The following is a 16598-nucleotide window of genomic DNA, read 5'->3' on the forward strand; positions in this document are numbered from 1 at the left end:
TTTGCTGCTCTAGAAAAAAAGTTAAGCTAGAAGTTTGGAAAACAGCTGCAATAGCCATTAATATCTGGGACCTCAATGTTTCTTTGAGCCCCAAAAATGAGAAATCCATCGAAATTCACATCTCTAATCCATGGCTGCATCTCAAAACCCCTAGAGCAAAGGGGATCTTTCTGGACAAGGATATCAAAAACCAAAACACTTCTATGGTCTTGTCATTAGAACATGCAAAGTTAGATGCTATTCCTAGCACAGGCTTTTGAAGACACCAAGATTAGCATTTGCAGAAGCTGTTAAGGGTTCAAAGTTTCTAAATAACACACCTGAAACGCCACTGATATACGCCTATGGTAATGTTTTCTGCACTTTAGCATCATCCCTGTAAATGGTCACCAAACAGCATCAAAGCTCCAACAGATAACACTCTGAAGAGCTATAGCTGCCTTTTGCAGATAGCTCAACAGCTCTTTGGAGTGTCTGGTACTTATGTCGGACAAATGGTCCAGTTCACATACTTTATATAAAACAAGCTCAACTTTCAGATCCTCTCTGTTTGCCCTCCAGCACACAAGCATGTATGACAGAGCTAGTCTCTTAGACAGAAAGAAAACCTTTCCAGAAGTTACACATTCTAAAGTGGTACAAAAGCCCCAAATTTTCTATCATTATTTCTATTCATGAAATGTTTACCTGCCCCTTCTCAGACTGGGAACCAGAACATATGAAGTGCAGAAGCTACTAATGCAACAAGCAGATTAACAATACACACTTATTCTGTTACTGCAAGCAGCTAAGGAAGACAGAATAAACGTAACACACAAGTGTACAAAGAGTCCCTCAAATTTTATTTAAAGAAACATGTTCAAATGCAGCACTGAAAACAGGGAGAGTGGAATGCCAATAGCCAGAGAATTTATGCTGAGTTATGTCTTCTTTGATAAACTAGCACCATTAAATCACAAGTCACAGACTAAATTATTTCTAGAGATGTAAAAAAACTCCACCATTATAAAATTTCTGTGAGGTCTATTAACAATTGCTTCTCAATTTACTACTCCTAAAGAAATGAAAGCAGTTTAAGTACAAGTTTTCATATCTATTCATTGTTCAGATTACCCATAAAAGACAGTTTATTCTTAAGTCTTAACAACCGGATCAAGGGGGAAAAATGTCTAAAAGTCAGCTTCACAGGTCTTTACAAACTACACAAGTAGGAAAGATCTACTGTGTTATAAATATACACAGTACAATAAGTACAAGTCTGATCTTACAAAATAAGAGCTTCCTAGTCCATAAAAATACTAACTCAACTACAAAATTTTCTTAGCGTTTAGTCAAGCTGCCTCAAGCAGTCACTATATCAAATTCCTAAAACACCAATTTGTTCCATAGCACAGCAGCTTGAACATGTTCACAAGGGGAAAGATCCCAACACTTCACCATAAAACTAACTTCTAATCCTAACTTCCCACTCAGGTTCAGTGGTAATGTTACTGTTTCCTATCTATTTTAATGTCACAAGACCTTTACATATTTCTAGACTGTGTTTGAACTATTCAAAGTGCTGAAAGTGCGATCAAAGAATAGAGTTTTGTATCCATTTTCCAGTACACCCTTCTCTGGTACTGGCAGCAATAGCCAAGTATTTATAGGTCTATGAGGTCAAAAAGGCACACTCTCATGTGTACGTGCTCAGGTCAGCATGCACAGATACACACATGCACTTTGCTTTAAAGACCTGCTCCTAAATATTAAATTGCTTCTTTCTGAGTAGGGAACTTCAAGAATTCCTTACAACTGGTTTAATGCAGATGCCTGGAATTTATAAACACCTTGATACAAACTGCTTGAAATGACTGAGATGGTGGTAAAAAAAATGGTTTTGGTTTTAAACTTATGGTATCCAAGTATTGCTCTGGAATACAGAGAAACAAAGTCTATGCTCTCTCACTCTTTGTCAAGCAACGTCCAGGTTACAGTAGCCCCTGTGATTTATCATTTCATTACAGTTAACACAGCACATGTGAACATACTCATATATAAATAACACTCCCTCAGTATTTGTTCTTCTGTTGGACACCATCTGCAGTCTGAATGAAAATAAAACTATTGGAAGAATGTTTCAAGCAATATCCTTTTGTACTTACATGTACAAGAAATAACAAAACTGAACTGTGTCTCAACCAGAATACAGACTTTCACTGATACACAAGTTAACATTACTTCCTTCTCACGTTACTTCCCTACAGTGGTCTTCTACGACATGCATCATAATAACTAGTGCTGTTAAAAACTAAGAACATATCCCTCTTGACAAAGTTAACAAATTTTTCTAGTGGGCACATTGGCTTGCTGGAATGTTTATAATAATCCTTGCAAAACGAGGTCTGGAATGTGACATCAGCGCCATTATACAGGATGCGGATAAAGTGTTCTTTGGGTCTCTTCCCATCCTGCCACAGCTCAAAAACTAATCTGGCAGCAAATCTTGGAAATCTGGCCTCTGTAACGCCCAAGGCACTAAGAACAGGTGACAAGGTGACATCATGTGCAGAGTAAAGAACAAATACTTCTTCTTTCTTGCCTTCTGCAATACGCTGCAGCCGATTAACAGTCTGGTTGAGGAGAGGATGAGTAGCCAATAGTGCATACAAGAAATAAAGTTTCTTCTCCTGTCTTTCTCTCTCATCCTCCAACTGATGTCTTTTGATTACTTTGAAGTGTTCCATGCCGATGCAGCCAGTTTTGGTGCACGGAAAACTGACATTGTGGCAAAAATAGCACAAGAGAGAATCTATTGGGTTAGAAGCTCTCAACTGCCTGGTAGGAATGCCCACAATCTTTGCCATATCCACGTATACTTTCTCCAAATCATTGTTTTTCACCCGTAAACTGTACTGTCTGTGTTGTTCTTCTTCTAGGTAGTGGTTTCGCATAGGACAGTCGCAGCTTCCAGAGCAAAAAATGGTGCTCCACTGATGCCTCAAGTTAATTTTCTTCCAGTCAAAGTCTGGCAAAAAAGCATATAGCAGCGCCAGCGCACTCTGCAGGGTTCGACTTTTTCCTGTTGTCTCCAAGTAGAGCTGTTTTGCTGTCCAGTCACTCAGAAGCAGTTTACGTTTATTTATATAAATTTCTCGTAATAGTTGTCCATTTCGCAAGTGTTGTACAACCCCTGGAAGAGATTTTTCAAAAGAATTTAAAACACATGATTAGAATCTTCTTAGTTTTGGAGAAAAAATAAAAGACAGCTAGCAGTCTCACTGCTAAATGCAGTTAAAAGGTTATGAATTTCAAACCTGAACTTCACCTACGCTTGACTTTTAGCAAATTGCACAAAATACAAGATACTTGTTATTCTTCAGTATCTCTCAGATTCTAGGAGCTAAAGTGAGATACAAATAGAAAAAGCTGGTTCCACAAAATTTGTTTAAAACCTTAGTGGTTTAATGTTTGATCTTTGGCCTAGAAACACAGAGTGTATGTGCCGAACAATTATAAAAGTATGGTGGCTACGGAGATGCATCCAGACCGAGTCAGGTTTCCAGACAGGGAGTGAACGCTGAACTCCCTGCAAATTTATGGCAGCCAATAAAGTACGAGCAGTCAGGAAATTAATACATGGAATATAAACTAGTGTGTAAACTCACAAAGCAGAGTGGTGAGGTATGGCTATCGCATCAAACTTCCTTCTCCATCTTCCTTCAGGAAGTACTCAAACAGCTTGATAATTCTTACACTAATGCTCTGCCTTTATCCAGCTGGAAAGGAAGAGGGTGTGTATCCTTCTTACATGCCAAAACCTTTACTCCAGCATCCACTTTGCTTGTGTAATCCTCTCACAGCAAAGCAACAGGTATGAATCCTTTTTGCACCAGAACATCTACAGAACTTACTACAGGCAATAGGAGTCTCAAATAGTACCTCAGTTACAAGCTGTGTGTAATGTTAGGAAAAGTTCCTGGGTAACCTGACTAGATTTCTCCTGAGGTCACTTTGCCAGACTTGACACTGGCCTAACACAAATATTTCTTCTGATGGGATCCCAGAATATAGGAAACTTTTGGACTAAAAAATACAGGAGATTCCTAGAAAGACAGCTGTCAAAAGAAAATGGTGCTAACTCCCCAAATCTTCAACACCATTTTCACTCTCTAGTGAGTCTCCAAACCAGCTGACTACCCAGATCCACTGTGATATGCTCTTTCAGTCATTAGTATTTAAGATAAAAAGAGCAACACAGTTAAAAGCAAGGTGTGGGAATAAAATGGAACGGATTAGTGTTAAAATTTGAAAAGGCACAGAGAAGTATTACTAATGTGAATTTTCAAATTAAATTAATGAATGTTTAAGAGAAAAATCCACATGTGACTAACCCTTTTCACAATCACATTTCTACCCAGTTGTGCAACAGTATGTTTCCACATGTTTGTGGGAAAGCACTTCTATATTTCCACTTTTGACACACTGATATGAACACATGCAGAAAAATAAGTGCAGCAAACACACACATGGGCTTCAGTTCATACCAGTTCAGCTGGCTGTTCTGGGTGGAGAACAGAAACAATTCCAAGAGCTGTGGAATCTGCAAAAATCTGTTTCTTACGAAGTGGCAACTTTCTGTACTCCTGTCTTCTTACCTTTTGTTCCCCTCATATTTTCTAATGCCTGCTGGCAGTGGTCTCAGATCCTTTCCAATGCCCTTTTATCACTGCTCTGATCCAGCATTACCACCACCTTCCCTCTCCAATTCCAAAACCTTTGTCTCTTTCTAATATTCCCAATGCCCCCAGCACCACAATACTCTCAGGTCTCCACTTACTTTCTTCTGCATACTCAAATCCCTGACTGCAAAACTCCCAGTTACTTCCCGTCTCCTTTACCCTTTTGGTATAAACTAAAGAATATGTTCACTAGCAGAGTTTGGCAGCCTTCCTCTCAGTGGTAGTATTGATGAAGTCTCAAAACTTCATTTTTTAAAGAAGTTGTTTAGAATTTATTGCTGATATTTTCGCCTTTTCTCCCAATAACTAGCTGAGCAGAACCGACAGGTGGAATAAGAACATGCTTCGTTTTCCTGTAGTGAAAATACACTAAATAAATACACCAGAAAACATATTTCATCACAAAGCTTGGGGGGGGCGGGGGTAGAGGAGGCGGAGGGAGAGGAAGAAAGCACTAGATGTTTAAAAGTCTTTCAATTTCCATAATACAAGCATCAAACGTGTCTGTTACATCTGAATCTCTCGCAGAGGACACAGTAGTTACATCACGGGTGACAACTGGCAACTAAATGATTGTTCTTTAGTTCCAGGGCAATTCTGCATTACAAACCGATCAGTAAGAGGGTACCAGATCTTTCTCAGGAGGGACTGAGCAATGCCTTTTTTCACAAGGGTGACAAAGCAATTTTGTGGTGCAGAGCAACATCAAGGAAAGGTGCTCTGACTTGTTACAAATGAAGTTCAAAGAGATGCCAAGGGTAACCAATCTGTAACAGAATGCAGGCAAGCTACAGGATAAAGCATGGTTTCTAAAACTGTTGCCACTTTCACAGTAGAGAGTCTAACACTTTATTCATATCCCAGCATAACCTAGGCTATGCCCAACATTATATGCTCCCCATAAAAAAGCATTTATTTTAATATAAAGAAAAATAGAAGAACCCTTTTCAAGCTGACAGAGCAGAGGAAAAGAACAGAGCTGCTATGGCATCTTACCTGTCTGTGTAAGCTCTCCCATTTCGCAGGAAGAATGACTAGGGTAACGAGGCAGGGTGCTTAGGGAACCATCCATTTTTGCTGCAGACCCTTTGGACATATGTTTAATGAAAGCTTCAAGCTGAGGATGAGAAGGTTTCCTAGAGAGGTAAACCAAAATGTGAACACTTCCAAAAGCGTATGGGGAAAACAGCTCAAGAGAGTCAAGTATTCCAAGTATGTCAGCTCAGAAATTTCATGGTGTGAGGTTATTTCCCACGGAGACAACATCTGCTCTTACTCAGGACTTTTGCAAGTATGCAAAAGAAATCTCACTACTTACTAACTACCAAAGAGCTACAGGGAGACTGTTGTCTCGTCATGTTAAAATTACAATACCTTTCAGTAAGTAATTTGGAAAGATTTTTAGGGGTTTTTTGAATGCAATTATGAATACTATGTGAGTTTAAAAAAAATCCTTATCAAAAAATATTCTCTCCAGTTCCTGAAGTACCACTGCACTTCAACACCACAGCCAAAGGCACTAACAACCTATAAAGGGGTTCAAATAACCAGTATTTTAAGTAGATGATCTTGAAGGAATTCTCAGGTTTTGTGATGTACAATGCTGATTACAAGCTCAGCCTTTATTTCTAATTACTTCAGGCTTCAAATCAAACAGCACTTGTAGCCTCAATTAAGTGGTACCCAGAAAGTAGTATCCAGGAGCCTCATTAAAATTGGAAGTCATTGGTTTGGGTATTACACTATTACTCGGGAAGAAAGAATCCAACATGGCTGGACACTTAAACAGATAGGATACCCCCACAAAGCACGTATGAATACAACTGGAAAAAAGATATACACAAAGAAGTCTAGGTTAACTCACTGAAACAGAATTCAAGTCAGTGAAAGAATGCTTAGATATCCTAAACTGTTCTGCAAATTTTAAATACCCCACAGACTCAGTTCTGTTGTACTGCCATGCTGAAAATTACATATACAAAGCAGTCCACAAACAATGTAGTTGAAAGGTTTTTAAACCGTTTTTTAAAAAATGTAAAACGAAGCCTATGATCACACTTTTACAACAGAAATACATTACATAGGGATTTGTTAAATGTCAACTTTCAACAAATGTTACACAGTCACCTCTCTACTTTCATGCAGAACTAAGTCAGAAACTGTTTGGCAACCCAGCTCTGCCCCAGATGGTTCTCATTTGCATAGAACTTCCAGCATGAATACAGTAAATGTTTTTATGTTGCTCATTAAAAAACATATTTTTTAAAAAAAGATAAATTTGGTCAGAGAACTTTTACAGAAGTCTGGGTTTTGTGTTCATTGTTCATACTTACACTTTGGTATAATGATAAACTGTTTTGATAGAAAAACCTCAGGTCTAAAAAAAACTTCCAGAGTTGCACGAACCACAAGAGGGAGCAATAACACCACTAAAGTAGGAGTAAGGGTCTGGAAACAAAGTTCACTAGGACAAAGACATTCATGCTTATATAGAAGCGCCAGCTGAGAAACTCTCTTAAATGAGAAAGCACCTCTTGCAGAGCTATGCTCACAGCATGCATGTACAGGAGGTCTCATAAGAATCAGTGCCTCTTCCTTCAATGGAAAGGTAGCTTTTTGTCATATCATTTCATAAAACTTGAATTTTCCAGTATTCAATTTGCCGTCAGAAAAAAAAAATCTTGGGAAGAAAAATGTTACAATAAATTATGGTACAACTGCCAGTAAGGAAGAAATGCAAAATGGGACAAAAAGCAAAACGAGAGAAAAATATCAAAAGAAGTTTTTTCGATTTTACTTCTAATTGAAAGGAAAACCCAGCCAATTTATGGCATTCTAAATCCACAGCTTCTTCTGTATGTTATAATTTTAACAACACAAATGAAGATTAATATTTGAGAAGCAGAGGTACATAAAAAAGGCTTTGTTCCTTTCTAAAGCAGTGGAGGCTTCCTGTTGTACTAAGCATAGGTTAGAAAGCTTAATCCAGCTCCAGATGTAAATTTCAAACAGAACTTTTTGTACATTTCACTATTTTCACAGCCCAGCAGTGCAATCTAAAAATGGAAGAATTAAACTGAGAAAATTAAATTAAACCCATTAGCAAATAGCTTTTTAAGCTTATTACAGACGTAGCAGGCTGAACTACCAATTTTCTGAACTTTGCACTTTAAAAAACTCTAGATACGAATAAGCTGTCAATCATAACTTAAACCCTGTTCACTTAATTAGAAAGTTCTGCAAATACACGCGCAAGAAAACTAGAACTGCATTATCCATTCTCTTCTTTTGCTGCTCTGCTTACAAAAAACCTGAATTCTAATAGAATCAAACCTGTACTAATAAAACTGTCAGCAATCACTTGTGGGAAGGAGGAAAGGAAAGAAGCAAGAAAAGTATTTACGAATAGTTTGTAAGAAGATTAACCTAAAAATTGGCAGGCAAGATAAACTAACATCCAAGATAAAATGATAGAATGTATGATAATTGATAAGATTATATTCCAATGCATTAATATAGCTTTTCATATACACAGCTAGAGGCAAGTTAACTTTGGATTATATTATTTTTAAAGTGAGCACAAGTTAAGCACATGCTTGCAGAATTGAACTATGAAATACAACTGTTAGACATATTTCTGAATATAAATTCAAAGCCTACCACTTGGTAAATATATTTCAGGGAAAAAAATAAAAATCAAACAACAGAAAGAGAAGCCATTCTGCCCAAAGGGAACAGACCTCAGGCTACAATATACTTCCATCCTGAATGTAATCCTCATGTATGTAACCAAATTCTGAACATACCAGCAATTCTTATGATTAACCCCATATAATTCACCAAATTAAAACTTATTTTTCTCAACAGCAAAATTTACAGCACGACTCAGGCTACTAGCTAACAAATGATTCCTCCTCTCCACCCCAAGATTTCTCTTTTATTTAGAATATTAATCCTCTTGTTGAATTGGCCAATTTACAGATGCTGCAGGAGATGGGGTTTCTAGGCAACACAGCTAAGACTGCTGGGACTGTTTGAGCAGGAAGCAAAGAAAATTACTCAGTTGTACGGTTCAAAAGACTGAAATATTATCCTTAAAATTGGATTTCCATAAAGGTAACCAGAAAATAAAAATGGGCTAAAGAGATATCCTTCTGTAATCTGCTGGACATTACGATGGTAAGCTACCACAGTGGGAAAATCTATTCATAAAATAAATATTTCCAATTTTGTCAGACTGTGGAATAGCTTCTCACCCAACACCACTAGTAACAGCCATACTTTTTTCTAAGTTTGAATATTTATTTCTTATTTTTAATGTCCGTTAATTTGCCTTTTAATGACTTTATTTTTGTAAAATAAAATAAATTTTATCTGTAACGAAACTAAGGAGGCTTCTTTTCCCTCAAATAACGAATTCAGCTAGTCTCTTTGTAATTTACAAAGTAAACACTGGGGTAATAGATCCCAGATTTAATAGTGTAAGTTTTCATGCACTAGCATTAAAATGGACCAACATTTAAATATCCTATTTGCAAAGGTCTTAACAAGCTTTAATACCAAAATGTCACCTCTTTATTGCTACACTGTAACCAGTGTAAATGGAAAGAAATCACACTGTGCAACTATTTGAACTATATGTTTATTTCTGCTAGCAACTGAGCTGACACCCTTCAATAAAAATTTTCTTTTTCCTTGAGGAGTTCAGATACAAAAAAGCAGAGGTGGTTTTGGCTGGGGTTGGGGTTTTTTTTTGGTTGGTTGTTTTTTTGGGTTTTTGTTGGGGTTTTGCTTATTTTTTGTTTGGTTGGGGGGGTTCTGTTTGGTTGGTTGGGGGGTTTTGTGGTTTTTTGTTTGGTTTGGGGTTAGCTCTTTTTTTTTTTTTAAATGAGAAGCAAACACTAACTTGCTGATTGTTTGGAATTAGTGAGAAATATAGTACCAGAGTGAGCATATACACGACACCTCAGAAAATCTGCTGATAGATTTTGGATGGCTTAGCTATGAGGACACAATATACTGTGCCAGAAACATGCATGAAAATACATCTATTGCATCTATTAGATATGTGCAAAGGTATGAAATATAACGCATGCGTATCAACATTAAGTTCAAACATTATACACCAAAGCCTCAAATCTTGTATAGCAGCACAGAAACTTTGTTATAGGACATTTTTGCACCCCACCCCCATGAGACTAACTGAATTCAACACTTCTAGGTTGCTATTTGGGAACTGCTATGGGAGACAGTGGGGCTTTCTGCCCCTGGATAAAGTGATGCTCAGACTGTTTGAGTTCATGGAAGCCTCTTGGTAAGAGGTTAGCTCTTTGAGCTAACTGCCTTTGTTAATAATAATAAATAATAACAACAACAATAATAATGAAACACCACACCATGAAGACTATTCCTAGACTTGACAGTTAATTCACAGGGCAAGATGAAAATCATACTTGCTTCTCAGGACCACTCAGGAAAATATTGCTATTGATTTATATTGTCTATTTGTGAAACATTTCCTTCCCTAGTGATCCTTGTGAGTAGAAAACTGGTTTTATTAAAGTATTAAAACATAAATAGAAATCAGATCTAGAGCAGAGTTTTGTTCCTCCTTTAGGCCTAAGCTGCAAATTGGACCCAACAAGGTCAATTTCAGTAAAAATTCCCCATCCCTCAACCCTTAAGTTTATGAATTTTAGGACTACTTTTGATTAAAATTTATTCCTTGATAGGAAAGCATGTTAAAGCCTGTTCCTATCAAAGCTGTTGGACCACTGAACTATTGCCTTATTTCTGCTGTGCATACTGTAAAATGAAGTAGAGTGTAAGCCTTGTTTCTTCAACAACCCTGATGGCCAAACCACAGCATTCAACCTGTCCTCCAACTCATTAAACTTAATACTCTTTTGAGCAACCTACAAATTTCAGACTACTTGTCTATAAAAATTGCAAAGGTAATCTAATTAAGATGAAGTAGAGTACTTAAGAAACAGATGTGGAAAGATATCTTGACAAGACTACATGCAACTAGAGTTTATCTAATAATTTTCATATTCATAAAAATTCAAGAGTGGCATAAACAATGTACTTTTACCACCATATAAGATGCTACAGACCAAAAAATATGGTGGTCAAAGTTATGATTAAAAGAAAAACTGCAGTGGACGAATTACTTTAATTATTGAGATCAATTACTAAGAGTCATTTATTTAAAAGCTAAAACTGAGCAGTTAATCAAGTAGAAAACTAAGAGCAGACTACAGATGCTTCAGAAAATTAAGGAGGGGTAAACTTTTTATTTATCTTACTTCTGTTACTGCTTAGTGCTGTCCTCTCACAGCACTATACTCGAGTTCTGCAGATCTATATGCCTCAGGAAAGAACTTGTGAAGGTGGACATTAATACAAATGAGATATTGGGTTTTTTCTTCCTAAATGGAATTTATCTATGCAAATGTCACTTTTGTTAGCAAATGCAGAATTTTCACAAGCCAAGAGGACCAAACTTCTCACAAGGAGCTGCAGAACCCTCAGTGTGTCACTTGGTGAGTAAACGTGACCACGCCAGACACATACCAAACTTCTGACCTTTTTGTACATTACCTTTTTGTAACCGTATCATACCAGATTTTGCTAACTGTACCAAAAGCAAGTCCCTTTTCTCCTTACTTACAATGCAAAAAATTATTTCATAACTTCAAGCAAAAATAACATGTTTTCTGTGAAGTTCAGGTAAATTAAAAAGTGTTAGTTCAAAGGACTACACCATTTCCTTTTTAGAAGACAAATGAATGGAAACAGCTGCTAAAAACAACAACAGATTATTGTAGTCTACAAAAAAGATACTTAAGACAGCATTAGTATTGTTGGGGTTTATTTATTCATAAAGGTCTTGCAGTTTTTACGCTTTTGTAACAGACTCTACAGTGATCCAGTCTACTTCCCTGCTCTTCTGAGTCTTTAGAGAAGTCAGAAGAGGCCTTAGGAGACCTTCCTTCATCGAATTCTGGTCTGGATCATTCTTTGACCTCACTCCAAATCAAATCCACACCTCCTTTAGCTCACAGTATGACACTTCCCTCTCACACACTCTTCTCTCTCATTTTTTCTGGCAGTTTCAAGACATGCGCACATTGAACCTAAAATTCAAATTTTTGTTACTAACCTTCTTATGATTAACATCAACACCTCTCAAAATGCCTTAAAGCATATACTAATTAACCCAGCATATCAAATTATAGCAATTTTCTGAAATCATTTTAGCATCTTCCAAAAACCATTTCTTCTCTATCTCACATACAAACTCAATGAAGAAACACTGCATATTTGTTTTACTTTTGACACTATAAACAGAAGATACAAAGGGAAAAAGTGGGAGATCAATTTATTCTCCCCAATGAGCAAACACTACAGTGAAAGGATTTTAATAACATCATTCAATTAATTTTCTTGAGGAAAAAGTATATATATTTTATATAGATGTATATAAGTATATCTATAATATATATAAAGTATATATTAAGTGTATATATTAAGTATATATATAATATATATATTATCACTTTGGAAATTTGCATCCAGACGATGATGATGATGATGATGATGATGATGATGATAATAATAACAACAACAACAACATTAATTTAAGTTTTAGATGGAAGAAATCTCCAAAGCATTTAATCCATTTGCTTATATTCATTCCACAGTTATATGTCACAATCCATAATTCACAAAACCAAAGCATGACCTCAAGGCTATTTTGCATACCCATTAGAAGTCCATGGGGCTGTAGCATAATCTGCTTAATTAATTAATTCCATCAGCTGAATGCCAAGTCAAATAAAGAACAGACTGAATATGAGCAGCATACTTACCTGAAACTGAAGTCCAGAAAGGTTAAACAAGCCAGACTTTCAGACATCTCAGCTTAATTATACAGCATCAAGATACCTTCAGTTCAAAGGCAGCAATTACATCCTTTGTCATACTCTCAATATAAATACGTTTACAATCAAGCACCAAATTTACATCACAAAGGAATATAAGCCTGACAGCCAAGCTCAGCAAATAGCTTCCTGATGTTAAAGTAATAAATGTTCCATTCAAAACAATGGCAGAAACACTAACAATTCTAGCTTTATTCGGAAAGGTCAGCTTTAACCATCTGGACAGAATGGTACACAGCCAACTCCTTTAATCTTTCTGCTGCCATTTCAAAGTTGGCCAGGAGATTCTATTTTACATAAACTTCGTTCACAAGGAGACAAGGTCTTTTTGGTTCTCCTCCAATTTTTAGTGGCTGTATCCTCTACACATTGATGTCCTAATGCTGCATAAATCAGTAACAGCCAAGGGTATCTACACTGGTGGCCTCCTCACACCCTGACACTATGTCCTCTTAACTGCTTGAGTTGGTCATTCTGTTGGCAGTGTCCAAAGCTGCACTACTTGTTTGCCTTTTATGGAGAGTTTTCCTGACTCCAGGGCCTTCACGTTGTACTCCTGGCCTGAAGCTCAAGTGGAAATAGCTATAAAAGCTTCTCCGACAAATACAAAACTAAGGTCTCATGTGGCACTGTAATATTGCTACTCACCCAACTTTGTCACTTGCCGTTAACACCTTTGAAATAAGTTTTCTCACGTACTTTCTAACATGACAGCTATTGAGCAAGATGAGAAGATCAGAGCCTTTAAGAACTCCAAAATGGATCTGGACTGTATTTCTTTACTTAGTTACCTTACTTACGCTGAAAATAATCTCGCCCCTTAAAGGCACATCATTAAAAATGTTATCATAGCTATTAGCAAATGATTCACTTTTCATCTGGTTAGAGAAATTAATTGCCCACTGAACACTATGACAGGAGATATTTGGAGTTTGGTCTCCTGTCTGCAATCTCAGGGCTGCATATCTAATTTCAGAAAGCCTGCCGGCTCGCAGCAGGCACAGAACACTGTTGGGGTTGGGCACCTCTCAAAGGATTCAAACTTCTCTTGGAGCATGTTAGATAAGACCACCGAATGCCATTTCTTGACAAAACAAGGATTTTGGTGGAAGTTGAAGTACAAATAAACAAAAGAAGCAGTCAACATGATAGCAGAGGAAAGTTTCGGTGTGTTTTTTTTCCCTTTTTTTTTTTTTTTTTAACTTGCACTATGTAAAAGGTCACAGACCACTGTCACTTATGAAACTTGTTCAGTATAGTCAGAAAATCAGCTATTTTGGGTTGTATTCATAGACAGGCATCCCAAAAAAGTAGTCTCCTTTCAAAAAAGGAAGATGTGGTTTTGCTCAATTTCTCATTTTCATACTTGTATCAAACAGCTAAGAAAGATGTAAGTACATATATACACTCTAAAACCAGTAAAATTATAAGTTATTTGAATCTTCAAAATTCCAGTGCCATGTCAGCTATAAAAAGCAGACTCCTCATGTCTACTTTGCTTCCCATTTTACTCTTAAAAATGTATATGTATACTTGTATACCTTGCAGACAACAGCATATTGTGGAATATTGTATTTTTCTTCTGTTGAGAGGAAAAAAATTCTAAGTTTTCCTCTGGTTAGATTTCATAGGAAATGTAGGCAGGCAGATAGGGTAGCCTGAATATAACTTAGGAGCTCTTAAGTCTGTTTCCTACAAACAGGCAGACACACAGATGGGCTAAAACTGATGATGGTTTCAAACTTTCATAGGGTTACCACAACCACCATAGCAGTAGCTTGATTCAGCAGTTACAGTTACTACCCAATTACTTATGGCAGAAGAATACCATTACAACACTACTACAACCGAAGACAGCAGTACAAGCCTTGCAAATTTCAGAACATCTACTAGTAACAGGGCAATTTCTTTTATGCAGCCAGATATCTGAAAAGAAAAGCAACATATTTCAGCTTTCTTCAGAGAAAGATCTAATTTGCTGATCATTTTCTGCCAGCCTTTGTATCCACTACTGTATGTATCTAGTTAGCAAGCCTCTTGAATCAAGCTTCCCATCACCTCTATAAGTATGACATGAAGCTTCAGATATTCTTTCATATCACTTCACCATATTTTAGCAACATTCTACTGTGCAATATTAGTGCTGCATTTGGTTTTTAATATACTTGAGCCAGAAATCAACGCAGGACCAGATATATGAAAATTGGTTTGCTTTTCTAAATGGAACTGCTGTAGACTAATCACAAATTTAAGCTTGTACCATAATCCATCTTCTCCTCCAGAGAGATTCTTTTGTTAAAGCCCACTGAGGAAAAGCTGAAAGGAGAGTACTGCTGATATGAAAGATAAAATCATAAATGCTGCTGATGACGAGAGGCTACTAAAATTTTGGGGACCGTGGTCCATGAATCTATCGAAACAAGAAACATGCATTTGATATATCTAAGTCAGAAATGGACTTTACTGTGCCTTTAACACTTTTAGCATGACAGAGTAAAGCCACTTCTGAGTAATTCTGCACCAGAAAAGTGAGAACATCATCTCTTTGAAGACAGATTCCATGCTATTCTGGAAAAAGGTATTTATGGTATATCTACACTGCTTTGTATATCAGTAGATCAGGAGACCTGCTATGCCTCTTTTCCTGAGCAATGTTATGCAGGTACGCAAGGCGGATGCAGCCCCACTCACTGAAATCTCCACACCTGACACTGCTGAGCGGGCAGCAGGATAAAGCTATAGATTTGTTTAGAGATTTTGCTAACAAATCTGATACAGTTGAAAGAAAAATATCACTGGAAAGTCCACTGTTGGAAAAAAAATACCACAGATTCTACCTGAAAGATGAAAAACCACAGAGAATCAAGCAAGCTGGGACAAAGGTTGGTGATTTATCTCACCACTGTTTATTTCTACATTATGCTTCACCTTTATCAATGAATAAAATCTAAACAAGAGGTTCTTCCACAAGGAAAAGAAGCAATTCAGACTACACCTACAGCTCAAATTGGTTCAGGTATGAAGACAAGCATCAGCAAGCTACAAAGACATGATGTTAGACAGAAGCACACTCTACTGAAACAGAAAGGTAAATTACGTTTTAATGGCAGTCAGACATAAATCATTTATACATTACAGTTTTAAACAGCGAGTGGTAACTACAAGGAAAGGATAGTTTTTCAAGTAGCAAACAGTGCGCTCTGTTTAACTTGCATTTTGATAGTTAAGTGTAACACACACCCCTTTTTTTTCTCCCCCTAAAAATACTTTGATACAAATCGTTAATTTAAGGAAACTCTGACAAAATAACTATTAAACACAAATATCAATTTTCTGTATTCACACAAAAGGAAGCATGCTTAGCTGAAATGGAAGAGACATTCTCAAACACTGAACTTCTATTTTCAAAATGTGTAGAAGCTTATCTCAGAGGAATGGTAACCTAAATATTCAATTACATAGATTTTGGTTTTTACAGAAATACCAATAATTTCTTTTGGTCTGAACTGGTAGCAAGTAATTGCTCCTGTTTCAAAGGAAATATTGTACACCACTGATACAGGGTTGTTTTATTTAATCCACCACAATACACAAACATCAGAAGTCACAACATACTTCAAGCTGCACAAACTGCAAAAAATAATTATCAAGCAAAACACACACCTAGTAATGATAAAAGCCAAGAATTTTACCTGCTAGGCAGCAACATACAGTCAATGTCAGGTCTCTTTGTCTTGGGAATGGCGTATAGTGGATACCTATCGCCATGCCGAATCAACACTTGAACTGACACTAGTTTAAAATAATGAGGTGCGTTACCTGAAGTGAAGGGGACAAAAAAAAAAAAAAAGTTAAGCAACTGTTACCTAAATCATTCCCCTGCACACACTTTTTCCTTTAAGAAAAGACAACAGGTGTAATTGGCTTGATA

General features: G+C 36.8%; 1 protein-coding gene across 5 annotated transcripts in view; it reads right to left on the reverse strand.

Annotated features, from left to right (window-relative positions):
* Nucleotides 1–821: 821 nt before the first annotated feature.
* The window catches only part of PXYLP1 (2-phosphoxylose phosphatase 1), a 57502-nt gene continuing 41725 nt past the window's right edge, over nt 822–16598 (reverse strand). For all 5 annotated transcript variants that reach the window (XM_075099238.1, XM_075099241.1, XM_075099240.1 and 2 more), the window contains 3 exons: nt 16360–16486; nt 5718–5857; nt 822–3172 (listed from right to left, as the gene is read on the reverse strand). In XM_075099238.1, coding sequence (XP_074955339.1) covers nt 2241–3172; nt 5718–5857; nt 16360–16486 — 1199 coding nt within the window. In that variant the 3' untranslated portion in view covers nt 822–2240. The remainder of the gene's footprint in view (nt 3173–5717; nt 5858–16359; nt 16487–16598) is intronic.

Source organism: Phalacrocorax aristotelis, chromosome 7 (assembly GCF_949628215.1).
Source record: "Phalacrocorax aristotelis chromosome 7, bGulAri2.1, whole genome shotgun sequence".
NCBI lineage: Eukaryota > Metazoa > Chordata > Aves > Suliformes > Phalacrocoracidae > Phalacrocorax > Phalacrocorax aristotelis.